This window comes from Cyprinodon tularosa, unplaced genomic scaffold, assembly GCF_016077235.1.
Source record: "Cyprinodon tularosa strain WSP-4 unplaced genomic scaffold, ASM1607723v1 ctg57, whole genome shotgun sequence".
In the NCBI taxonomy this organism is placed as follows: domain Eukaryota; kingdom Metazoa; phylum Chordata; class Actinopteri; order Cyprinodontiformes; family Cyprinodontidae; genus Cyprinodon; species Cyprinodon tularosa.
This window is the reverse complement of record NW_024039307.1, coordinates 1,708,117-1,735,743: the sequence shown is the minus strand read 5'-3', so window position 1 is coordinate 1,735,743 and position 27,627 is coordinate 1,708,117. Positions and strand designations below refer to the sequence as shown.

Here is a 27,627-nt window from a genome sequence, read left to right as displayed (position 1 = left end):
TCAGAAATTCTATGCACTTTTGCCACAGTTATAAAGATGCTTAGCTTAGGACGCTATACATCAGAAAACTGGGTATAAATCTAAAGAAAGTTAAATTCTGGCCTGGAACCCATTTATTAAAGAAAAACATATAATGCCTTCTGAAAGCTAAAAGGAATCTGAACATGCATGGCAAACCGAAGCCGGCCCCATTGAGACATGGTGTTCTCAGCCATCCTGGGTGAACCGGACTCTTTCAGGTGGCTCTGACTAAAAGTCTGGGTCAATATACATGAAACTAAGGCTTACTGAAAGGGACATTTACTGTTAAAAATAAATATATGTAGAAAAATTTGTTTTCATTAGTTGATTGACTTGACATCTGCTTACAAACCTTTGGATGGTATTGAAAAAAAAAATCACAATGTAAGCCTGTGGTATCAGTCAATATTTAAAATTATTCATTTATGTTTTGTTTACCTACTTCAAATAAGGTAACATTGTTAAAAAAAAAATAACAATAACAATAAAAACGGCAGAATGTCGGGCTATGATGATAAAACCTGTATGAGCGACGTTTAAGCAAATATTAAAATTCAGCTGCAATAGCCACTGTTCAGATAGGTTGGAGACAAATATTTGTGAACTAAAAAACATGGAAATGTAAAACAAAATGCATTGTAACAAAAAAAAATAACAACTATGGGCCCAGCTTATACTGTCTATCAGCAAAAAGTTGATTTTAGGGTGAGTGACAAAGATCCCTCTCTCTGTATGCTCAGACCTTATAAAAAGGGGATAAAAGATGAAGTGCTGTATCAATTGCAAAAGATGGTTGCAAACAAAGCTGCAAGGGTACAAACACACGTGGCACATGAGATTTTGCAAGACAGAATTCCCTTTTTTAAGTATGACATTACCTTTACAGGCGATACTGACAAGCATGGAGGAAGGTGTCACACCTCACTATTTACACGCAGAGTGTTTGATTAGAATGACAATGTGTGAGAAACAGCAGACAGTCTGTGAAAGCATTATTATGTGCTTAGAAATGAAGATAATACAGCTTCTGCTGACAGTAAACTTTACCAGATCACACATTGCATCTGACAGATCTCTTAATATTAAGGTCTTTGTGCGCTTACAGACTACTTTTTTATGCCCAAAGATGATCAAAAAAATGTTTATATCAGGCACAGACATAATAAAGGTCTCAAAAGATTTGCATTCTGACAATAGTTTTTTTTGGTCTGCTTCTCTTTGCAGAATTGTTTAGTAACATTTGCAGGTATTTAAGTGGAAACAGCATAGCTCTATTATTTATGGCAAGATGCTCAAAAAGCAAATGCCCCCCCCCCCCCCCCCCCCCACACACCTTCTTTAAAAGTAGGGATGTTCTATGTCATCCATTATAGTAACTGCTTATTCCCTAATGGGGTCACTGGTGGGACTGGAGCCTATCCCAGCAGTCAATGGATGACAGGTAAGGGAACACCCTGGACAGTCCGCCAGTCCATCGGAAGGATGAACAAAACACACTCACTCTTAAGGGCAATTTGGAATGTCCAATCAACCTAACATGTAGGTGTTTGGACTCTGGGTGAAAGCCGGAGAACCGGGAGAAAACCCACGCAGACACAGGGTTACCCCAGGACTCAAACACAGAACCATCTTGCAATGATGCAAACCACTCCCCCACTGTGCCACCCAGTAGGGATGTTTATTTTCTGTAATGTTAAATCTAACCTAAATATAATGGAAAGGATGCCTTGCAGTATTTTCTTCCTGGTCAATTCAGTCAACAGAATTAGTGATCGTCAAGATGTTTTACTTGGCACATCAGAAGGGGTTATTTTTGCCTTGAATCTCACACATGCATGCTATTTTAACATCTTTTTCTTATCTTTGAATCATAAACACTGACCAAAACCAGAACATGCAAGGTTTTACATGTTGTTCAGAATTCTTCGATTTGATTTCTATGTAAATTTTGCAGTTCACTTAATTATTTAACCAAAGGAGCAATTTCTTTTGAGCAAAAGATGGTTTAACAAAACGAGTTTTAATCATAGGGGGAAAAAAGCCCACACATCTATTAGAAAATGTTGATTTGAAGCATGGTTTGTCATGTTTAATCATCTGATTATATACTTTACTAACAAGACTTAAAAGGAAAACATTTTGACCAAATCAGCCAGGACATGTGTTAGTAATGTACCAGGTCTTATTAGGGCCATATCTTAAAAAAAAACTTTTCAAATGTGGAGATGCACGTTCATTTTATCCTATTTAATAAACATTTAGCATAGCAGGTAATGGCATAAAATACATTTTGTAAAGACCAGAAAGCACTGTGAGTCATTAGTCCTCTTTTTAGGAGAGTAAAAATAAAGGTTTTCCTGTTTTGACCAGTAGATGGTGCTCCACTCTAACATATTTTTCTTTTTCCATATTGTTTTCAGATCCACATCAGCAAAGAAAGAGCAAAAAAAAAAAAAAGGTTTAGAGCAAGAAAAAGTTACAATCTTTGAAAATCCTTGTTGTGTTTGCAGGAAATGTGTTTTGCACTCAATAACCTTCAAATTAACTTTTTTTTTTTTTTTTTACAAGAAGTCTAACCTTTAAAATGACAACCTATAGCGCAAAAAATATCTGAGAAACATGAGAATTCACAGAGGATTGACAACACTTTGGCGACTTGTGGCTCTTCAAACATCGTGTTTACATCTTGGCACTGCCAAGCACATAAAAGTCCGTCCTGTTGTTTTGTGTTTTTTTTCTATAATGATTGTCTTTGGACCCCTCAGCCACTTGTATTAGAAAAAAAAAGGCCAACAAAATTTTAGAAAAGTACTTTCCAGTTTTTTTTTTCTTTTTGGATTGTCTTCCGTTTCTTCACTTCGGTGAACAGAGGAGGTTGTCCACTACAAAACCCACAACATTTCTTCTGTTTTGACTCACAGTTCATTTTAGACAATGGAGTCCCAGTCGAAGTCATCCTGGATATCGTCAGCGGCGAGCATGCGTCTCACCTGAAAGTGTCCAGGAGGCAGAGCGTGTTGCTGCTGGCTCAGCTGCCTGTGATGACCTATAGCAGAGAAGAAAAAACGCACAAAGATCTAAGTGCAACTTGTGTATTAGTGGAAATGTGGTTTAAATACGCCACATGAAGCTGTTTACATATAAGGGGATTACAGTGTGGTTAGTAAAGCTCTTAATAACACATCAGCGTCTCACACACGCAGAAACAGTGTCTCCATAAAATGCACATTACGCTATGAAGCACATTATGTACTTTCTGCATTTTCTTAGACCTTATACAGACTGGAACTGGTATTTTTAGCACTACCTGAATGGTTTTGGCAAAAAGAGGAAAAAAAATGCCTTAAAAGCCTAATAAGATCTTTATCCATAAGTTTTATTGACTATAGCCTAATATTCCTTTTTGCTAGTAAATACTCTCAACATATTACCCCATGTTTCCCTTTCCTTCTTGTTCTTGGAGACACATTTTTTTTCCATGTACTTAACCCATGAAAGATTGATTTGGCTGATTTTGTTAGGTCTGACTCATAAAACTAACAAGAAAGCATCAAGAATGTGATAAAAAGAAGTGTATTTTAACTTATTTACATATGTTTTAAAAAAGCCAACACTTTAGAAAACATCATAACACCTTTAACAAGTTTCTTGATTAGAGTCACCTGTCATGCTGGGAGCCGTGTTGCTCATTGGAGGCATGTGAGGGTATCCTGGTGGGACCATCAAAGAAGAAATGTTCTGTCTCGAATCCATGTACATGTTGACTGTGAGAGTACAGATAAAAGGGCAATGACTAACTGTTGGATTAGTGTACAAACTTTCACACATCCATTTTTGCAGAACACAAGCTGTTACCCAGCATTTTGCATACACAACTGCATAGCTTTCTTATGCTGGTACCCAAATGCCTGATGAAATGTTTTCCCCAAATCCACATCCTCAATAGATTTAAAGTTAGCACATGCAGAGATCCCCCTGAATTTTACACCAAATGCATAGTGTTAGAGGTAGAAATGAAATAGGAGGGTATCTGAGTGCTGAATAATTAAAGGTTAATTTTAAATAAGGTTTAAAGGTGAAAAATCTCTTTAAATCTTAAACTGAATATACCTAGTTGTCTGCTGCTGAGGGATATGGAAATATGCTTCAATAAGCTGAAACATTCGAATGAATGTCCTGGACATTCAAATTAAAACATATATGGCTTTTAAAGCATTGTTCAGCCTATTTATAGAGCACCTTTTTCCAGAAAATCTTATTAGTTCAATATATCAAAAAAGATAAAACATACAGTACAAGTGTCACCAAGGTTTAGAGCTACTTCATTAGTATTGAGTCATATTAAGGGCTACAAATACTGACCTATGAAGTGAAGAGGGTCAGGGTTCACATAAAAAATATGCATAATAAACATATTTTTATTGTTTCTTTTAATTTCTAATTTTCTTTTAGATATTGTAATTTTGAAATGCTTAAATGCCCTATATAAGCAATATGATTAAATGATTAAAAAAGAAGAACAAAAGAATGATATAAAATTTCATATTTAGCCCAATGGTGAGTTGTTCTGTTTTTTGCTGAGGGCATCCCATGTGGACCTTGTCCATGTTAGTGTCCTCTGCTATAGCATTTTGCATCCATAAGCCAAAGTTATGGTGCTGTTTTAGGTGTTTCTGTTTTTTTCTGATAGCCATGGCTTTCAGATGTATTTATTTATTGTAGAAATAAAAAAAGAGCCTATTTTGTTGTCTGCTTATCCATGTGTCTCATGTTTTTTCGGTCATAATAATAATGACTGCAAAGAAAAATGGCAAAAAGCAACAAAAGTTATATGACATTGGAAATAGTGCTAGTTATAAGAGCTCTAACTCTTTAAAATTCACATTTTACCTTGACCTTCCAAATTTCTCTTTTTTCCTTCAACTGATCAGAAAGATCAAAGTTGAGCTTTAAATTGACGCTTTATTCCCTGTTGTTTAGAAAAAAGAGGACTGCGTTGACCCACCTGTCCCAATGTGTTGGTTGTGTTGCCCATGGTGATTGTGGTGGCCGGGCTTCGGGTGCATTGGAGTAGGATGTTGTGTCGCTGACGGTACTGCTGGGTGTTGGACCTGAGCTTGTGGGTGAGTTGCACTCTGAGGGGGGATGACCCCTGTGGCTGTGAAGAACTGGTTAATTGAAGAACACAGGTCTGCCATCTGAGTGGCATCAAGGGTCCAGTTGTTGAGCTCAGCCTGCCTCATACTCTCCTTCAGACCTGTTAGAAGACAAAAAAATAGACTGTGATGAACTGAACATAGGAGTGCCACAGGACTGTGTGCTCAGCATAACACCGTTCACCTTTTTAAAGACAAAAATGCAGCTCCATCCAACAATAGAATAGGGGACTTCCATTTTGCTTAATTTTATAGTGAGAATCATTGGCAAAAAGACTGGGACCCCTTATAAGTCTACCACCTAAAAGGATTTCTAGACCACAATACTTTCCTAAACACAAAAGAACAGCTGAGGTTTATCAAAGGGGTAGGTGGAAACACTCTTCTACCAAACTCACATTAATCAACTTAACTGTTGACCCCACTTAGACTTGGCATTCAAGACTAAAATTGAGATGTACAAACAAATTTGTTCAGAAACAAATTAGAGTGCTTTCTCTGGCAAAGCAGCAACATTTGGTACATTTGGTACTAATTGACAGACCTAATGATAACAAAAGGAATTTCCTCCAGGTAAATAAAACTGACCCAAACTATCCAGGAGTCATCCTTCCCTTAATCATATATGATTCAATCAGCAGGACAAAAAGATGAACTTGATCATTTTAGGGCAGATTACCTCTGTTATATTCATGTGGGTCATTCTTTAATCAGGGAAACATATAGGGATCTAAAAGCTTACAGTATACAGGATAAATAGAATTTTTTTTGTATAGTAAACTATGTTCTTCACCTGAACATGTAAAAAAAAAAAAACATACAGTGGCCGTTAAAGTGTAAGTATTTTCCTTCAATTCATACTTTGCTGTAATCAAGACTAACACGTTATTATTTAAAATGTTTCCTACCAGAAAGTTTCCAAAGGCTTTCAGCCACCATTTATAAAAAAGCACACTTTACTTAGTAGGACTGAATCCCACATTTGATTTCTGGAGTATTCATTCACTTCCTCCATTTACTCTCTCCATCAGCCTGGTTAATTGATGGTCGCCTTGCATTCATGATCTGGTACATTGTGGCTTCTTGGCGTTGGGCATAGATTCCTGTACCTCATTGACTGCAAAGGTCATGGTCTAAAATCGCTTCTTTGCTTCCTGATTTTTACCTTGAATACTTCTATCATCTTCTCCTACCACTCCTGGATGTCTGTCAGCTAGAGTCCATTGAGAGAGGATTTCCTATACCCGCAGAGCTATGTCCAGGTTGAGGTGTCTTTTGTCTGTCTCTCTTACTTCTTTCTTGCAGGATGTAATAACCAGGTGTGGCTCCAAATTCTTCAAAACAAATCATAGCAAGCTTAAGGAAGAAAGGTAGAAGTCTGATTTTTAGCTCACTTAGCATGGTAAACAGGTCTACCTTCTCATAATTTTATTTTACTCCTTGTATGTCCTCAAATTAGTTTGTCTTTCCAATCTCCATATGACCGAGTTCCATGCTCGCCCCAAAGTTGCCACATTCTGGTGCTCTGCTTCCTGTTCCTTGGCTGATAGGAAGAATCACTGCTGTCCATCTCTTTACTATTTCTCGGATGAACCTGCTTAAACTAGCCAATCTATGAGTTACTTGACAGAGGCTCACCTGCCTGTCCGCCCTCCAAAGCCCCAATGCCACTTTAAAGTGGAAAGGCGGGAAAGAGACTTAGCCATTAAAGTCAAACACCTGACAATCCCAGAGTCTGCAAGTTTGGTCATCTCCTCCAGGACTTCTTCATTGACCACAAAGAGTATAATTTCATTTCCATCTTCTCAGTCAATATCCAACATTTCCTGCTAAGAGAATAAATCTCCTCACCCTTTCTACCAAATATTAATGTAAAACCTCACAGGGAACCCAAAATATCCATGTTTTCTGCAGTCATTTTCAACTTTAATGCTCTGTCCATAATTGCAACTTAAACTACAGTCATCTCGAAGCAAACTGACAGAGTTGCCACCTTCTATCACCAGACTATTGGCAGGTGCTCACACCGCAGAACAAGAGCAAAACTTGAAGCTCTGTTTCAAAAATATATACACAGCAAATAAATACAGTGTACTACTCCCCCCCAGTCAAATGTAAGAACCCTGTGGTGACAGAAAAAACAGAGTCTTTGTGCTGTATTCTCAGAAGCATGCCACAGACAGTGAAGGATTGTGCTATGGCAGTGTGAGGGAGGTCAAGCGTTACAGAAACAGAGAGCCAGTAGCAGCCTGTGTGTTGTAGGACGGGCCTTTTTCATCAGTCCTGTATAGATGTTTGTTGGCTTTGTGCACTGACCGTGATAACAGGCTGTTACTGAGCTGGGACCTAATTGGATTATTCACATTATACAATTGAGAGGGGTTAGGGTGGGTGTGAGACAGCGTATGAGTGCATGTCTAGTGCGTGAGCTATGGCAAAAACAAGTGGCAACCTCACTGATGCAGGATAATGAGTTTTATTAAGCCAGTGTTATAACTAGGCTGGTTATTATTATACTGGGCCTGAAGGGTGAAGGTAAATAAGACGGAAACATAATGATCTAATCAAAGGAGCTGATTGAAATATTTAGGATAAGGAAATTATTTACTCTTCAAAGTCCCATTCATCTTGGATATGTTGATTTGTTTCCATGTTACCTTGAAACGGAGAGAGATCGACATCAGCCCAGTTATAGCTAGTTGCGATGCGGCAGCTCTCTTTCAGCCAGTCCAGGTTCGGGTACCAGTCGGACGACATTCCTGACACACAGTCAGCAAAGAGAGAAAAACAATTAGGCTACCTTTAACAACATTTATGATCAATGGACAAAACCTCATGTACAGCATTTATAATGCTCCATCTCTAAGCTTAGAGTTTATGAGAAGCAGTAGAAAAAACATATCTCTTCTGCATTTGACATGTCCATCAAAAATATAACTTCAATGTCCCAAACACATTTAAGTAATACCTCAGTGACACATGGCCACATGTCAACATAGAAGACAGGCTGAAAGGCATTAATGGAAAATAGCTACAAAAAAATTGACACTAAAATGAACTGTAATTAAAATATATAGATAATAACAGTCATCTTTTCTTTTCAAAAGTTGTTTTTAAGCAAAGGTTTCCCCTAATTCTGTCATAGTTGAGGTAATGATTAACTATACGGCATGAAGTTAAAGACAAATTCATATGCAGAAGTTTTAAGGAAAATAAATGCTGTAAATGTAAACCTCCTGTGGACGTGCACAATTTATCTCTGTTTTTCAAAGTGCTTTTCTATAAGTGATGCAAGTAATAACAGATTATGGTCAAAACCAGCAGTCAGGATTCTTACGTGTTTTCATAAAAACATAAGATACTGGGAAAAACTGAAACTGTTCATTTCTACAGTGGTGAGGGCTGATGGATGGATGGATGGATGGATGGATGGATGGATGGATGGATGGATGGATGGATGGATGGATGGATGGATGGATGGATGGATGGATGGATGGATGGATGGATGGATGGATGGATTTTCTAAAAAAAACTGTATTTGATAAATTTCCAGTGATGTAGAAAATCTTAAAATTGGAGCCAAAATAACAGTTTAACAAATTTCTGCTGCACCAATAAATATGCTCCAATCAATATTGTAAACAGCCACAAGGTGGTATGAGTTAGCACATAAAGGTTTTAGCACAATATATGAAAATGAGATTAGAAAAGGAGCCTATTTTCACTGTGGTCATACTCCAATAAAATACTAGTATATTTAATTACTATATCAATATTAACAGAGTGGATGCTTTCATTCATCTGCAGCTGGTACAAAGAAAACAAACTTGAAAGATAAAACAACTTCTGAAAGATCTTACTGCTGTCCTGAAAGCTCTGTGCAGACAGACAAAGAAAAAGAAACAACCAGAGATGAAGTATGAGCAAGGAAATCCTTGAGAATAAATTGTTTGTGCAAGCCCAGCTACACAATATGAAATGCAGTACTATGGGGACCCCATAAGAAAGAATATATATCATAAACGCAATAATTCTGTGTGGAGACTTTTGTTTTTGTCGGTTGAATTGCTTTACAACAGTGTGGCTTTGGTTAAGTAGAAAATATCTTTGTGTTCAAAAAGTGAAAGAGAAAACTATAGTTAAGATGTTTTTCCAAATACTACCAACGGAATGGATTCAATAGTGCCTTTCAAAATTAATATATTGCACTCTTTTTACATTGGACCTCTAAAATTAGAACATTTTATGCATTTTACTGGAATGTTATACATATGAAGCTTAAGCATAGTACTTTTTATTTTATTTTTTTCCAGGGTGTTATTTTCATTACAATGACACAAGTACAGAGCAACGAAATTAACCCTCTACATTTAACCCATCCCCGGGGGAGCAGTGGGCTGCCATTGTGCAGCGCCCGGAGAGCAATGTGGGGGTTAAGGGTCAAACCACTTTGGCTTGACTTTTAACTGGTTTTAAAAAAAACATGAGCACATTAAACCAATTTTAATGGTATTGTACTGGCCCCCTGTTTCTTAATCCTTTAAAACCTTTTAGTTGTTTTTAAATGTCTTCATGGTCTCTTTTGATGTTTGTTCCATTAGAGAAACTAAGAGGAAGTTGGGAAGCGATCACTCTTTTCAGTTGTTGGTCCAAAACTGTGGAGTGCATCATCTTTTAATCTTAAAATAAATATGATTTAAAATTCTGCATCAAAGCTTACCTGAACTTTGTTGTTTTTAACACAGCCTGACATTGTGACTTTTGAATTTCTGTGTCTATCTTTGTCTTTTTATTTTATAATTAGTATTTTACTGTTGTGTCCTGCACTTTGGTTAACCCTGTCAATTTTTATAGTACTTTATGAATAAAGTCGGAATGGAATGTAATGGAAAGCACAAAACAGTGAAAAGTGGAAAGAAAAGGTTTTCTTGACCAAATGTAAGACGTGGCATGTGTTGGCCTTATAGGTATGTCGTTGTTGTTGTTTTTTTTTTTACCAGTGTTGAAAATCTAGACACATTTCTGCCAATTGTTCTCTTCAAAACAGCTCAAGTTTAGTGTGACTAGATGCAACATGTCTCCACAGATTTATTTTTTTAGTTCAAGTGAAAAACAACAGACTTTTGCAGCTTTGACCATTTTTTTCTTTTTACATGATTACTCTGCATTTGACTCTATGCATCTTGCTCTAACACCTGAATAGCTTTCCTGGCCCAGACTAAGAAAAGCATTCCCCTATCATGATAGTGCTATCAACATTTTTCAATCTGAATTGTATGTTCAGGATGTTATGCAATGTTTTTTGTCACAAGGTTTTTAAAAAAAACTGTTATCATCTGACTAGATGTTCTTCACCACGTGTTCCCTCTGAGGCTTTTAGCAAACTTTAAATAGGACCTCTCATGGCCTTCCATTAACAATGGCTTTAATCTCTCTACTCTGCCATAAAGATCAGATTTGTGCTTTGTACAGACCTCTTCTTTGTGTTCCTCCATGACCCTGGGAAGAAATCCAGAACTGTTGGCTAATTCCTCTGCATTTATATTACAATAATTTAACAAAATTCACAAAGTTCACACAATGCTTTTAATGCAGTACTTATTTGCACTGTAAAGGGATTCATACAACCTAAACTTCTTCATGCTGTCATGTTACATCTATCTGGTGTGTTCTTTGATTTTCATGATGTTGTTCTTTCCCTAATATTCTCTTAAAAATGTCTAAGACCTTCACAGTTCAGCTGTAATCATACTGATGAAATTTGATGATGACGGTTTGCTAATAACGTGAATTTTGATGTAATCCTTATAAAAGCCAATTTCCTGCTTATAAGTACTTTATATATACACAAAACCTTTATAGTCTGACCAGAAATCCCAGTTCAGCTTGGGTAAGAACTCTTAAGCCAAAAAAGAAATATGTCAGTGGTCACCATGATGTAGTGTCAGTAATCTGTCCTGTTTACTTAAATATATTTGGATGCCTGGCTGATTGCTTATTCCTGCTCTGCTCCATATCTTCTCTACTTATTAGAGTGAGCGGATAAACTCACTATAACCGAAGGGCGCACAATCCTGATCATGAAGGATCGCTCAAAGGGTACAGTTTCATCCAACTACCGGCCAATAACCTGCCTTTCAATGGATTCTCATCAGCTTCTGACTCTGGTCATGTTCTGGACGTCTGCCTCTTACCATTTTGCTCAGCCTGCATCCAGTCTGTTCAATTCATCTGCATTGAGAGGTCCCCAATCAATCAATCAATCAATCAATCAATCAATCAATCAATCAATCAATCAATCAGTACAATGGATTCCACCTTCATCTGCCTCCTCCAGCCTGATACAAGTTTTGCTGGTTGCCACATTATTTCATAAGGTTTCACTCCATGCTGGCTGAATATTGGGTTCTCAGAGGTTCTCACATTACAGACAGTGTAGTTTTTTAACGCCATCTTAGAATTAATCTTAAGGCTGGTTTATACTCAGAAACCAGGTCGTCTGCATGTGAACACAAATATGCCCCCGCCTCTTCAGCAGACACTCTGGTGCACCTCTCCAAAATTGTAGGTGACCACAGACAGGAGGCCTCTGATTGGTTAAATCTAAATCCGCTCTACACTATGCATATTTCCTTGTTTTGTTTGTATGATCATCATTGTGGAAAACGACCCGTGAAGTTGGACCACCAAGAGCGAGGTGCGCGAGAACGCTGGGATCCTTTTCCTCACCTCGATTAACCTAATGTCCCTCCATTGTCGCACAAACTCGCCCCTTGCGTTTTTCCACTTCCTAACCACCTCGGGCATATCTAGACCCACAGCTAGTTCCCGATTGTTCCTCTTGCGTTGTGGTGTTGAATAACATAGCACAGACCACGCTTCAAGATTGGGCAAAATTCAAAAATATCTGCAACAAGCTCACTGCGACACACTGCTGCAGGGAGTATAACCAGCCCTTTTGTCTCAGTCTTCAGGAAGTAAAACTATTATTCGTCTTAGTCACACTTTAGTCATTTCGATATGTGATAAATTTAGTCAGTTTTAGTCGACTAAAACTTAAAAAGGTATTAGTTTAGCTGGAATAACAAATAACAAAAATAACAAAGTTTCTAGGAGTTCAGCATACAGTACTGCTGAGCTGAATTCTGACACCTGGACCATTCTGGATTATTTTCATCCTCGCCACTGCTGCCATGATCCATCTGTGGTCATGCAGAATGAGCACCACTGCATGGAAAGTGGTCTGCATGACCAAACAGGACGCAGCAGCTAACATTTTTATTAAGTCTCTTCTCGCCGAAAAACTCACACTCATAACTCTCAATTTTTCCTCAACAAAGATCCACGTTTAGAGAGAGATCTTGTGGTGTTCCTATCTGTCGGTAAGGACCAATACGGTTGCCCGCAATCATTTGTGTGACATGACGTAGCTCACCACACAGAGTTGAACAAAAATACATTATTTCTTCCCGTTTCCTGTCTGTGAAACATGCAAATCTACACAAGTTTATTTTTGATGGGGTTTTATAATGGAGAATTCTAGACAATCACTGCATTTGTGTTGCTTGTGTTTTTGGAGTTATTTTTTGTAAGGCTCCAGTACCTGTTTGATTAACAGTATCCATGTTTGTTTCAATATTATCATGACTTCCGGAAGGTTTAAGACAGTCAGGAGTCTAGGGTTCATTTTCAAACCACAATAGTTCCTTTACTGTTGATCCCAAACAAAGGTGACGGAATACAAGCAAATAGCTAAAATGTGCTGCATTCAACCCATTTCTTTTGGCTTTTACCTTTTTTCGCACTTAGGGCCGGATTTATCAAGATCCAATTTTGCGTGCAGTAATTTGCGCTCGCAAACTGGAATTTTGCGCGAGGGGCTGAACCATAGTTTGTGGGTGATTTAACAAGAGTGATTGCGTAACTGGTGGCAGGTGCAAAACTGTTGGAGACGCCCTATTTAAATGATGGTTTTGCGCATTTTGTGGTTTGCACTAGTTTTCTACAAACTAGTGCATTAAGAAATTTAAATCTTACAGTGACCCCCAACAACAACAACAACAAAAAAAGTAAATATATATATACATACATATATATATATATATATATATATATATATATATATATATATATATATATATATATATATATATAAAGAAAAAACTTTGGCAACCTTTATTCCCTAAGGTGGTATGTGGCTGAAATTCTACTTCACTGCAGTACAAAAAAAAAAACAGGTGTTTTGTAGTGGCCTGTAGAAAAATGCACATACCAAATGGCTCACAAGAAGTGACTGTGGATGAGATTACGCAGCATTGGCATGTTGCTCCACAGGCGCAGGGGGAGAACCCCTACCCCGTCGGACAGCACTTCGAACAGCACTTCTGAAAAACGAGATTGGGAGATCCCAGCTCTCGCTGCAACCGTACGCTGGAATGACCCAGATGCAAAAAAGTGCAACGTTGCAAGGAGTTTTGTGATATCTGGTATTGCATGGGTCCTCCTTGTGGCTGGCTCCAAATCCATTCGGAGTTCCCCCAACAGCTCCAAAATGGCAATGCAGGATAAACGATATGTTTTGATGATCGTTTCCTCGTTCATTGCAAAAATATTCACACGGAGTGAAAAAATGCGTTCTCTGCGTCTCCTTGCTTCATTTCGATGTCTCCTTGCGACAATAACCACTGCCATGTGTGCGCAATTACGCATACAGACCATTTGCACCTTCTTTTGAAACGTGTTAAATATAGAGTCAGATACCGTTAGCAAAATTGTTTTTAGGTTTGATAAATCACTTTGCGAGTGCTAAATTAATATATTTACATGTTCTCCTCCCACAAGACGCACTTTTGCGTGTAAACGCCCCATATTGCATATTCATTGCAGAAAAAGTACTAAATGGATAAGAGGCGCTATTTAGCACGTTTTAAAGACCAAATCCTTTTAGCACCCTGTTGATAGATCAGTTTGTACATTTTTTAGCGTGCGCAGTGAAATAGCTCACGTTTTTATACACGCAAACCTTTGATAGATCCGGCCCTTAGTGTAAACAGTATATACAACATCCAATCATCCCCCAAGTGACGTCTAGAGTGTTTTATTTGTCTATTACAAAAATTGTAAATAACAATGCAATTGTTCTATGAGTTTCATATGGAGAGCATTTATATTAGAGGCAGATCGATGCATCAGCTGGACAATATTATTTTAAACCTGTAGCCGTCAATCTATAAACATAGAATTATATCTTGGATTAAAAAAGCACTGAAGATAAATACCTGAAAACACCTGTCAAATTTTTATTTTCTGAAATAAAAACATCTACATTTGAAAACTGTGTATTCTTTAATCAGTATTTTACAACTCTACTATTTTATTTAAGTATAATGCACAAAAATAAGAAACGCATTATACAGGAGTCCGTATATTATAAAAGATCACTAGATAAATAATTGTCCAATTATTTTTGACATTACTTGTAATATTTCAAGCTATCAATAAAATGGAGAATGCAGTTGAAGGTAGGTCATTTGTCTTTTTGCTGTATCATTATGCCCCTTGGTTCATGTTTACCTGAATAAAACTCAAAGGATCTCTCTGTGTCTAAAGATAAAGTATCGCAAAATGATGGTCAAAACTCTGTAACATGAGATAATATCCTCTTCCCACCCGGTGGGTCTTCTAACAATCTACACTGTCAGCACTGTACCTGTTCTTATAGAACCAAATTAAAGACCTCATCAAAATGGATCTTTTAACACCTCTGAACAGATGGAGGTGGTTGTGCCTTTGTGTTTCATTGGAAAAGCTATGAAAACTACTAGGTGAATAACTATTTGTTATAAACACTGTTGGCAAAGGTTTCACAAAGAAGTGATAATAATGTTAGCCTAGAGAGACTGTTGAAATAGTTAAAATATTGGGAGGTATTTGAAAAATGTGATGCAAACCTTTGTAATAGTATAAAATTATACGAAAAAGAAGAATAATCTCTTTCTGAACTGAACTGAAAAATGCTTTTTCATAAGATATGAGGATTAAAAAGCTCAGGTAAAAGCAAAACTGACATTAACAGTTGCCTAAAACCCTTAAGTAAAAATCAAAATCAGTGAATTGATCTTTAGTTCTGATGGTTGGGCCTCTTTGATGAGTAGCAGTTAGAACCTGTGTCATTTAAATGTGAAATATCTAAAACTTGCTGTGTTTTAAAAATTTGACACCATAATATTAGTTTCTAAAAGGCCCCAAAAGGGAACCAGAAAAAAAAAACATTATTTCAAACATATTTCTAAATTATTTGAGCCAAATAAACCAAATATAAACTCTAAACTGACTACTCAAACATTTTAAAAGTGAAGAAACTGGCTTGTTTTGCAGCTAATCAATATGAATCCTTTCTGTTCCTTGGTCATAGATTAAAATGGTGCACATCTGAAGAAAGTGTTTTTTAAGAATACTTCAACATACTATAAACAATCTAGAGCAAACAGCAGCAAACAGAAATTCCGTTACATTTCAGATAAGAAATTCTTGAATATGTTAATTTTTTTTTTCAATTTACAAAAAACTACGCTAAAATTTCGAAGCACTGCTGTTAAAGAACACAAACGGCTTGGTTGGGTTGGGCTAAATCTCACATGAATCTATGTGAGATGAAAACATGATAGATCAACATTTTACCTTTGGTACCTTTGACAATCGGAAATCTCCACTGTCTGCTGTTGTTTCCAGCTGTCACAATATGAGGTCTCTAACAAGTGTTAACGCAGGAATTTAAAGTTATGTTCTCACCTGGAGTCTGAACTGCATGACTCTGGTGGGAGAGAGAGGGGTGCTGCTGGTGTTGTCCGTGCGACCCTTGAACCTGGTGCCTGTGAGGGGACAGGTGAGGGTGGTGGGACGTCTGGATGTGGTTGTGTTGGTGGTGGTGTCCAACGCTGCCTCCCGCGCTGGGAGAGTGTTGATAAGAACAGGCTGTTCGGGTCTGCTGGCCAGAGTCGTTGGGCATGCTCATCAGACCTGGCACAGAAACAACTATCAGATGGAACTCCACCATCACCATTTATCCTGGTTAAAACATGTATTAGCCTTTTAAATCCCTGGCAGTATCGAGCAAAACAAAAATTTTTATCAATAACCTTTCAATTTACATTCATGCCCTTCCATGTGTCGATCGATCACATTAAATATTCTTAGTAAAATAGTCAGAGGTTTCAGGCTGAATTGGGAAAAAAATACAACAATTTCAAAGGGTATGAATACTTTTTCCCAAAACATTGCACCATTATTATCGGACACCAAAGCTTTTACAGCCAATACCTTTCCTGCCGCAACATCCATTTGAACCCGAGTCCTCGCATACATACACAACTCATAGTATCTAATCACAGGTTACTAAAACTTTAGCTGAACAAGAGGCTAAGTAAATAAACACTAATTCAACTACTAATTGTAAACATTTCCAGCCTTGGATTTTTGTTAAGAAGGGGAAAGTAGTTTTGGCATCATGGGAAAACAATTGTCTTGAGAATTTCACTTTTCAGAGACTATTTTTAATTTTTTAACAGTATTGTACAGAGCAGCGCATAACACCATAATGAGGCCAGGTCAGTGGATCTCTTGATGCTCTTGCTCATAATCTCTGTCTAACACACACAACCTTCCACATCACCTTATTTATTGATTTCGGTGGAGTTCTTGGCTGAGATTCCAACAAATAGTAGCCCCTGAAAACTTCACTTCAACTTTAATAAAGCCTTTCGATAGCCTTGTGTGTCTTTAAATACTTTTTGCATTTGTTACTGTGTAACTATTATTTTTTTAATCTAATTTATTTAACTACTTCTTCTCTTTTAGATGTTTTTTTTTCTTGAGAACATACTGTACATTAGCTTCTAAATTTCTTTCTAGTTTTACTCTTATTCAGAAATGACCACAGAAAAGTAAAGTTTGCTTTTAGTGTTTCCACAAAATCAAACTGTATTTTTCAAGGATAATGGAGTCTGTCTAAAATTGTTGTCTTGTTAAGCAGAAAACAAGAAAAATACTTATTTCTGTTTGTAGCTTCCATGTTTTCTGATACCACTGAATAAAATGACGTTCAACTGCTTATTTCTGAAGTCATTGAAATAATAAATAGAGTTGATTTGGCTTCTGCATCAATCATAAATAAAATAAATTTGGAGCAGTGGCAAAATGCTAATATTAAAAGGAAGGCACATAAATCTAATTCAGGTTGTGGTATAAACCATGTGGAGGAGACCATAACATGTAAAATACTCTCCTGAGATAAAACCACACATTTCATCCACTGCTTAAAATGCAAACAGCAACAGTATGTGTTTTGTGAAAAATCAGCATTGCGCATCACTATAAACAAACAGTCTTCACCCTAAAACATAGCAGTGGCAGCATCTTGCTGCGGGGTTTTCTTTAGCATGGACAGTGAAGATAGTCAGAACTTCAAACCATGAATAGATATATTTTTAAGTTACTTGATACATATGCATTATGTTGGCCTGTTAAATAAAATGCAACATAAAATACCATAATGTTTGTGCTTGTAATGGGACAAAAAGAAAAAGGGTTAGAAATACTGAAAACCTCTGCAGGTCATTGTTAATATTTCACTGGAAAAAGTTTCTTTTTTTTTACTTATTTGTAAGTCCATTCAATTTATAATATATTATTCTTTCTTTTCTCAACAAAAACTCATCTAAATATAACTTCCTTTGTGTTTTGATACAATGTGAGCCTCTTAAAGTCGTAGGGAAACTGCAGTTCCAACCGTTGCATTTCCGAAGTCTCCTGAGTGGTGCCCGACTTTACACTAGTGAATAAAGTGAATGTGATTGGTCGTTTATCAAAGGGGCGGGATTGTTGTGGCGGAAGGTTCGCAATCAAGTTTGGTTGTGGCCGGTTTGTCGGAAGCATATTGCTAACCAGTTAGCAACTTAGTGCTAGTAGGTTTCCAATGGGAAACTCCATTGGGACCAAGTAGCACTAAATTGGTGACTTAACAACGACACTGTCAAGGAACGCTATGGACAGCGGAAACATGCAAGCGGAGGAGAGTTTTGTATCGAACGTCGTGGATGAGTCTCCTCAGTCATACATTTTTTATTTAGAGGAGGAAAGTAAATGATTCTATTTCTTATTTCAACTGTTTCATATATAAGCTGCAACATATGAATCAAGATGCTATGACCGAAAATATTTGATTGACAGATGACCTTTGATATATGATTGGCCGAATTTAGGTGTACAAGCTGACGTATGACTAACTCGCCTGCATAAAATAACGAGAAAAAAAACACAGGATTTTTTTTTTATATAAAAATGTTCTAACTTTTGGGAAAATATCGTCTGATAAAGAGTGCATTTATATACATGTTTAAGCCAGAATGATTTTAGATTTAAAGATGACTTTCTTACGACTTTAAAGCAAAACAACAGAGGTTTTGTTGTTAATCTTATGAATTAAGTACCTTTAATATTTTAAGTTATAGTATGGATCATTTTTGGTCATATTATATTTCACAATATTCTTCAATGACTCTTACTATCATAATTGAAATTCCTGAATCTGTGCGGGAAAAGTAAGTAAGAAAAGTATGGAGAGATATTTGTGCCATCGGTTTGAGCGCGCAGGAACCAATCCGAGCGCGCAGTGAGACAACACGCGCGCGCGCAAAACCGGTCTGGCGCGCGCTCAACTCTGAAAAACCCTCTCAACACACTGTTCTCGCGCTCAGTTTCATCTCTGCGCGTGCTCGAATCCGTCTCTGCTCGCGCTCGCTCGACCTGCTCTCTCTCCGCGCTCAACACCAGCTGTGCGCTCGGCTGTTTCTCCGCTCGCTCGACTCTCTGCGCTCGCAACTTCAGCAATGTATGTAAATGAACCATACCATCAGCCAATCACACTCAGCTTCTTTTCATCCAATGAAAGCATTCCTTCCTTCTTCTTCTTCTTTTCTATCATGGCGGATCGCAAGCAACTTTAAGGTGCATACCGCCACCTACTGTTCATGAGTGTGTAGCAACATTGTTTTACATCTATTAAATTCTATTTTTTAATTTTGCATTCTGAAGATAACTAAATAATGCTTTCCTTAATCTATAAACATCCTTTATATTTCCTTTATTTCCCAATAATCCTTTAAGACTCCATTCTTGGCCTGTCATTTCAACTACTCTTCTCAATTTTTCCCTTTCAGGTTCATATGTTTTACAGTTCATTAATATGTAAGCATTCGTTCCAAATACTACATCCGGTTAGATGAAAAAAAATACATAAATAAATAAAAACACAATCAGGAAAATCAAACAACTCTTACAGTTATTTTGTCAACATTCCTAAGATAGTACTATAAAATATCTTGAATTATCTCAAATAAACTTCAGTAAAACAGTTATTAGATCATTGCCTCATCCATCTCTTTTACCTGCTATTGACATGGATTTAAATTTGATGTTTTAAAAGAAAAATAAGGAGGATATTTCAGGTTCCAGTATGGTTCAACAACCGACCGACCCAGCCCTTAGAGCCAATCTTTATCCCGAAGTTACAGATCTGACTTGCCGACTTCCCTTAACCCCCTTGTTCCAACATGCCAGAGGCTGTTCACCTTGGAGACCTGCTGCGGATATGGGTACGGCCTGGCGCGAGATTTACACCTTCTCCCCCGGATTTTCAAGGGCCAGCGAGAGCTCACCGGACGCCGCCGGAACCGCGACGCTTTCCAGGGCGCGGGCCCCTCTCTCGGGGCGAACCCATTCCAGGGCGCCCTGCCCTTCACAAAGAAAAGAGAACTCTCCCCGGGGCTCCCGCCAGCTTCTCCGGGTTCGTTTGCGTTACCGCACTGGACGCCTCGTGGCGCCGATCTCCGCCACTCCAGGTTCGGGGATCTGAACCCGACTCCCTTTCGATCGGCCGGGGGCGACGTAGGCCATCGCCCCGCGCTTCCGAACGGCGTTCGCCCATCCCTTAGGACCGACTGACCCATGTTCAACTGCTGTTCACATGGAACCCATGTTCATGTTCATCTAACCGGATGTAGTATTTGGAACGAATGCTTACATATTAATGAACTGTAAAACATATGAACCTGAAAGGGAAAAATTGAGAAGAGTAGTTGAAATGACAGGCCAGGGTCTTAAAGGATTATTGGGAAATAAAGGAAATATAAAGGATGTTTATAGATTAAGGAAAGCATTATTTAGTTATCTTCAGAATGCAAAATTAAAAAATAGAATTTAATAGATGTAAAACAATGTTGCTACACACTCATGAACAGTAGGTGGCGGTATGCACCTTGAAGTTGCTTGCGAACCGCCATGATAGAAAAGAAGAAGAAGGAAGGAATGCTTTCATTGGATGAAAAGAAGCTGAGTGTGATTGGCTGATGGTATGGTTCATTTACATACATTGCTGAAGTTGCGAGCGCAGAGAGTCGAGCGAGAGGAGAAACAGCCGAGCGCACAGCTGGTGTTGAGCGCGGAGAGAGAGCAGGAGAGCAAGCGCGAGCAGAGACGGATTCGAGCACGCGCAGAGATGAAACTGAGCGCGAGAACAGTGTGTTGAGAGGGTTTTTCAGAGTTGAGCGCGCGCCAGACCGGTTTTGCGCGCGCGTGTTGTCTCACTGCGCGCTCGGATTGGTTCCTGCGCGCTCAAACCGATGGCACAAATATCTCTCCATAGAAAAGGAAGGTGATAGAAGGGTGCTGGGAGAGGGAGTTAGAAGCCAACAGGGAGCATGTGACCTGAAAGCTTCAGGAAGCAATTAGTGAGATGCTTCACAAACTTTAGAACCAATCTAATTAGCTGCTATCAAAGCTGCAGAACTCCTTCCTCTGCTCTGCTAAAGATGTGTTTTCCTCCTGTTGAATTAATTGCCTTTACTCGTTTGACTGTGCGAGCCGTAAAATGCAGATATGCGGAACAACATATTGTTTGTTTATTTAAATACAACAGAGTAGGAGTAGTGAGTGGTGGAGGTTAATACTGAAACGCCCGCTATGAAAGCAAAGTTAAATTGTCTGAATTTCAATGTGAGTTTAAGCATGCCAGTTAATTATGTGCATGAGGGCTGACAGACGTTTACTATTGTGTTTCGGCTCTTTCTTCAATATATACAAACACACAGTATTGTCTACAGGCTGGCATCAACAGCCCACAATGATGGTGACACCTACCTTGTTGGGAGAAGGACTGCTCAAAGACGCACTTGTACAGACTGCGGAAAGAAGCACTGAGGTCTTCAAAATCGGAGAAACAGAGCTGCTTGTCCCTTGATTCTGGGACAGGTAAACCATACTGGGGCTGTGGAGGAGGGAGGGGTGGAGGGGGAGGCTGGCCTGACTGCTGAAGGCTCAGGGACTGGGATGAAGGCTCTGAGTGACTGCTCACCTTTACAAAGACATTAAAAAAAAATGGGAACTTAGTGCTCAAAGAAAAGATACGAGTAAAAAAAATTAAATAAACTGATGAAATTGTAAATATTCAAACACTGACACAGTTTTCTGGAAGCAGATCTGGTGCAAATGGTACAAAAAGAATGTTGTTAATTTGGGTGAAAGAAAAACACAAGTTCTTTTTTTTTTTCAATGGCACAAAAATATAAGTTATTCACTTCCTAAAGAGCAGGTAAATATTGCTCAAAAATAAAAATAGACCCACTTTCACTCAGCAGACTGATACCAATGTGGCAGATGCTGATGTTAATGGAGATATATTGTGCATTCCTAGTCATATCTCTGTACAGGGTTTCCAGCAAAACATGCGCAGAATTTTAAATACAGAATTTCAGTTTCATTGTCTCCATCCAGGCTTTCGACTTTTCAGTAGATGCAGAACGGCAACAATTATCTTACCAGAGTTTAGTCTTACTGCTGCTCAGGCAACCCTGAATATATAGTTTAGATTAATTGAGAAACATGTTCTTTTTGAATACAAAAAAGCTGCCTATTTCTCTTAATCACTGAGGTGCCCATTTATATGACCAAAATTGAAATTGCATCAACATTTCTTTCATTCACCAGATCATTTAGGTGAGGTTCATTGCCGTTTTGACTTGGAGAGATGCGGTGCAAACCAGAAATAAAACTAATTAAAAATCCAGTTCTTTTTAGAGTAATACAAAAAGAAAATTTAACTGTGCCCTGCAAATGTCCTTTTATAACCTCTTTTTTAATTCTGCTGCTCAGGATGACAATCAAGCTAAATTTAATTCTACTAAATGAAAAGGAAAAAACAATAATTTTCTTTTCTCCATAAACAAAAAAAAGAAAAACGAAGCACAGTGCTTCCAATTTTTCCTCTTCATTTTGCAACTGCAGCTTGTCTTCCTCCATCCTCAATCATCTCATCCCAGCTGTCATCCTCCTCAACATCCAGCCGGTGAACACAAGCAATTTGCTGTGATCACTGTGCCTCTGCCAATATGAGCCAGCTTTCCATGACGCCATCACCCACACATCTACCTGCACCCAATAATGGGAGCATCTCGCTGCACTTCGCCAGTGTGCGTGAGATCTCTGCCAACGATGCCACCGGTAATCACTGTCAGTCAGGAGGATGTCACCCGCACCAGGTAATGAGACAGAACTAACCCTGATCCTCGACGGACTAGACCCGCAGATGATGTCTGAAAGGATAGAGGAGGAGGAAGACTGTGAGGGGTGGCTGAGGTGATGAAGGAAGAAGGAAAACAAAAGATGGCCTGCAGAAATAGGAGGTTAATGAGATGAGATTGCACTGACCTTTACTAATGCAGGTGGGATGTAGCAGGAGAAAAGTGATTGATGGTAAAAAGGTGAGCAGCTGTTACCAGAAAGAGGCAATAAAGAGCAGTGGTGTTTCTGCTCTGCTGTAAACCTGGATTAAATGTTGTTGAACAGTGAATCCTTTAACAGCATGCTACTAAATATAACAGGACCGATAAATCTCCTTCTGTTGCTGCATTGTAGAGTAAGATGTCTGCAAAATGTGAATAAATAAAAGGAAGTAAAATGGAAAAACGATTTCCCAACTTATATAGCTCAACATACATCTGCTTTGCTTCATAGCCATGTGTTCTTGCGTTTCCCATTTTGAACATTGGCTAACAGGAAGGGCTTTTTGTGCAAAGGAAAACAATCAAAAACAACTTAAAACAGCCAATAATGATATAGGACCTTGAATGTCTTATTATTCAATGTACAGTAAGAGCTTCATATTGCCATTCAGGGATATATAATTACTAAAAATAATACTTTTTTGGACTATATAAAGAGCAAAAAATGACAAGTTTCAAGGGGTTAGAGATGGCAGTAACATCGTTGTAAATCAAAACAAAAAAATTAAATAACAATTTAACAACTTTAATCTGTAAGCTAAAAGTTAAACCAATTATTAACATATTTTAAAACTTTGCAAAACATTTAAAAAGTGACAAAGAAATCAGTCAGCCTTCAATTTACTGTAAAAATAAATAAGTAAAATACCGGTTTTGCCTTCAGAAACTCACATACTTAAAATGCCTCATTATTTCGCTTGGTGAAAAACAAAGTAATTGAAATGGGGTATAACCTGTGTAGACTGATTAAAATAAATTAATGTCTTTGATTTCTGTAGTTTTAAAAAACTAGAAAGAAAGTAAACCAAAAACGCTAAAAGTGGAAACTAAAAGCATAGAATATGAACCGTTCCAATTTCTACATTGCATACTCTATATTCTCCCTCTATTCTTACATTTAAAAAGAAATTATATAATCTGCACTACTACATATGTAATATAATCAGACTAAGCAAAGTTAATTGAAATAACAGAGAAAATGTACTGATCTTTAAAGAAAATATACTAATGTCCTACAAGAAAAAAAAATTAAACTAGAAAGTGGCAATGAACTGTTTTTGCTGTTTTCTCATCTCCAAAACAGAGTTTAAAACTGATCAGTGATCGACATACAAGATAGATTTCTATTTCAAGATGGAGCCTGATCCTCTTATTCGCTATTCAGAGTGTGATTCCTGCTACTATGGACAAAATATGTTAACATCAGATGGGTTGGAAAGTAGCATATCTTATTAATAGGAGATTTATCATGTCTGAGAGGTTTTTGTATTATATGAAAAATTCTACAAATCTGTTTTTCTCAGCTTGTAGAATAATCTGCTCCGTTTTTTGTTGACTGTGTTTTAAATAGGTCAGATCTACAGGGGTCAGGCACCATTTAAATACACCAGAGATGACACAGGTAAACTCCTTTTCCACCTGCTGTTTTATTTCTGCATGACAGGAGAGAGCCTCCTTCAAAGCATCTTATTATTGCTCACAGATTAAAAATTTATTTTGCTGCGTTCAACCCTGAGGGTTGCAGAGAGGCTGCATGAGCACCACAGATAGTCTGCTGCAAAACAAAAACTCAATTTACAAGGTAAATAATAAGTGCCTATGATGGCTGCACTCGACAAGACAATGCATGTCTTTATTCTTCAAACTGCATTGTGTCTGAAATGATGGATGGCCTTGTGTTACTATATTTCAGTTATAAAAAAGTTTGTGTTAAGCAAACGCTGACTGAAAATGAAGATATAATTCAGTATTTCACTCTTCAACTCAGTTATATATAAAAATTAAAGACGTTTGAAAACACATATAAGTAATCTATTCTAACAATATCTTCCTATTATGAGACTTTTTGCCTCCAACCTGAACGTTATACAAAGTGAGAGTTTCAGCCATTAGCTGCGGATCCAGTGCACATATCGTTAGCCGGTTCCCACCTGCTTAGCTGCTAAGGGTGCAGCAGACACCTTCAGCACCCACCGAATCACCCAGATGATGTCGGAATTAGGAGATCACAGGTCGGGGAAAAAGCTTTAATGCTGGTCGACTTAAAATTCCCCAAATGATGAAAGAGGAGATGAGAGTTGAGAGAAAGTGTTGGCCTAGCAAATATGTCCTCTTAAAAAGGCACTCTGCAGACGTCCTCCTGCAACACCCATAGCACTCGCAGCCATAACAAAGACAGGCTCTTACTGGTGTGTAGCTGTGTACATTGGTGCCGCTGCTGACAGCAGGGTTCAGGCTGTTAAGGCTGACAGACGCCAAGCTCTGCTCTGAAAGGCTGTTGCTCAGGCTGCCACCTAGACTCCCAGGACTCTCACTGCCTTCTGCCTCTGGGTTATACAGCGCGACCTAAAGACACAAACACAGCAAGGTTTACGATTTACTCCTTTTATTTTATTTATTTATTTTTTCAATTTATGGCCAGACTGAGGAAAACAGTGATAAACATAACACATACAAATTTAAAAATATTTACAGTTATAACCTCCACCTTCCTCCAATGACAATAAATAAAATACAGCATAACCTATTTTTCAACTTCCATACATGCAACATCTATTTTAGACCATTAAACTAAAAGAAGAGAGTATGCACAGCTGTAAACCTCATGATGACATTAATCAGTTTTTTTTTATACTTCAGTTTTGCATTTTGAAATTGAAGACAACTTTACTTCTAATTTTCATGTATGGAAGTAAGTTTTCTGTTATTTGGCTCGTCTTTGCACTAACAGACACATTTTGTAAAAAATAAAAAAAACTAACCTACAGAACACATTTGTAGTGACAAGAGCTGCACAGTGTAATGCCTTGTGTTGATACATCACAAAGATTTTAAAAGCGGCGCCTCAGAATTATGTTGAATCATGTTTCTCTTGTTTTATTTGACTGTCAGGACTTGTGAGGCAAAGCGCCAGGATTACCTCCAGGCTACATTTAATTGTAAAGACAAATGTGAAAACATAGCCTTCGGGTGAGACAACAGTAAAAGCTCTCCGGGGCACAGCTCTACCCTGTGGAACATCTAGTAGTAAGAAAAACAAGAAGAAACAAAGAATTTCTGAGAAGTCTTCTCCAGTTTTACTGGGTGTGGAGAAATCCACTGAAACAAAATTTAATTTTCTTTGTTGGAATGTGTCACAGCAAGGAAAAAAAATACTAAAAGCATATTTGCAGGTTAATTTTTAGGAGCAACTATGCTTTAAGTAAAAAGATGAGAACTGAAACAATATAATATATAAAGATAATTTAAAAAAAAAACATTAAAAAATGAAATTAAGAAAAATACTTTTTTCTGTCAAGCCACAAAGCTAGATTTTGAAACGACATCTTTTGAGTATAAGAGAGAAAATGTGTAAGAGAGAAGGCTCTGGCACATTGCTGCGCCTGCAGGACGCCACCTGTCTGGACGTGGGCGGATATCATTGACGTTGGAGATCTGCATCATTATTGTCAAGGTCTCCCTCGCCCTGCTCTGAATCATTCTTTCACTATGTAAAGAGATGTCTTAAAAGAGATGTGTTATAGCTTCTCCTGGAGTAGCGCAGTGAGTGCAAAAGGACATGTTTAACGTAAATGATGCAAGATAAACATAATGGTTTCCTGAGTTGACTAAGTGCACCTGCTGCTTAATCATGTTCAGAAACTGTTACAATGAAGCTGCTTATTGCAGTTCTTTTATGGGAAGCTGGACATTCATTTACAGTGTTTATAATTATATACATTTTCTACTATTAATTACTAGGATGTGAAACAAATAGTTTGAGGTAATGTAACATTTCATAGAAAATATTCAACATTTTATTTAAAATTAGATGTTTATCTACAATGTCTTCGATTTGTCCTTTCAAAGTTAAGGTTTTAAGAACTATTTGTGGCCTTTGCTTCCAGAAAGAATTTGGGAAACAACTAATAATGTGTGATCATGTCTTTGTGATAGCCACTGTGTAGCATGAACTTTGATGTCATTTTATTTCAAAGGGTTCAACTTTCCTGTTTATGTCTTAAGATTTCTCCAAACATTAAATTAATTTTAACTTCATCTGTATACAGCCTTCCAATATTAAGGTCTGTGTTCCAGAGAGCTTTTTTTTACTCCTTCTGAGCCTCCTCGTCTCTGAGTGGCCTTTCAGTCCATGTTGGTCCACTTGTCTTTTTTAGGTTTTAGCCATTCAAAAGGTCTCTTGCTTTTCAATGCATTTCATTTAAAAACATGTTTGTTTCTAAAAAAAAAAAAAAAAAAAAAGGACCTATATCATTTCTGAAAAGAAAAATAGGTGGCTATTCCCATAGTATTTATGCATATTATCATTTCAACAGATGAATATGGGACCTTTTGCCATCTGTCTTTGTACCCAAGAAGGAATCAAGACTTGTGGATGCCCACAATGCTCTTCCACATATTTTGGCTGATTTCTGTGTTTTCTTTCCAAACTGCTGAGACAGCAGGGCGCTTATGTTGCTGCCTTAAAATACATTCACAGTTTTTTATCCTGACCTATCAAAAGCATTAAATCATCATCTGAGCTTTCTCAAAATGTTAACTCAATCTGATATCTATTTTAAAATATGTGATTACATTTCAACTTTTTTCAGATCATTTTGAAATTTACCAAATAT

General features: G+C 37.7%; 1 protein-coding gene across 3 annotated transcripts in view; it reads right to left on the bottom strand.

The window, feature by feature from the left end:
- Window positions 1-2,547: 2,547 nt before the first annotated feature.
- The window catches only part of LOC119797069 (forkhead box protein J3-like), a 95,648-nt gene continuing 70,568 nt past the window's right edge, over window positions 2,548-27,627 (bottom strand). The window contains exons 7-13 of one of the 3 annotated variants that reach the window (XM_038305973.1): window positions 25,199-25,357; window positions 21,372-21,585; window positions 15,969-16,196; window positions 7,835-7,936; window positions 5,027-5,278; window positions 3,684-3,785; window positions 2,548-3,067 (exon numbers count right to left, since the gene is read on the bottom strand). In XM_038305973.1, the coding sequence (XP_038161901.1) occupies window positions 2,949-3,067; window positions 3,684-3,785; window positions 5,027-5,278; window positions 7,835-7,936; window positions 15,969-16,196; window positions 21,372-21,585; window positions 25,199-25,357 (1,176 nt within the window). In that variant the 3' untranslated portion in view covers window positions 2,548-2,948. The remainder of the gene's footprint in view (window positions 3,068-3,683; window positions 3,786-5,026; window positions 5,279-7,834; window positions 7,937-15,968; window positions 16,197-21,371; window positions 21,586-25,198; window positions 25,358-27,627) is intronic. The other 2 variants (XM_038305972.1, XM_038305974.1) reach the window with 2 other exon arrangements.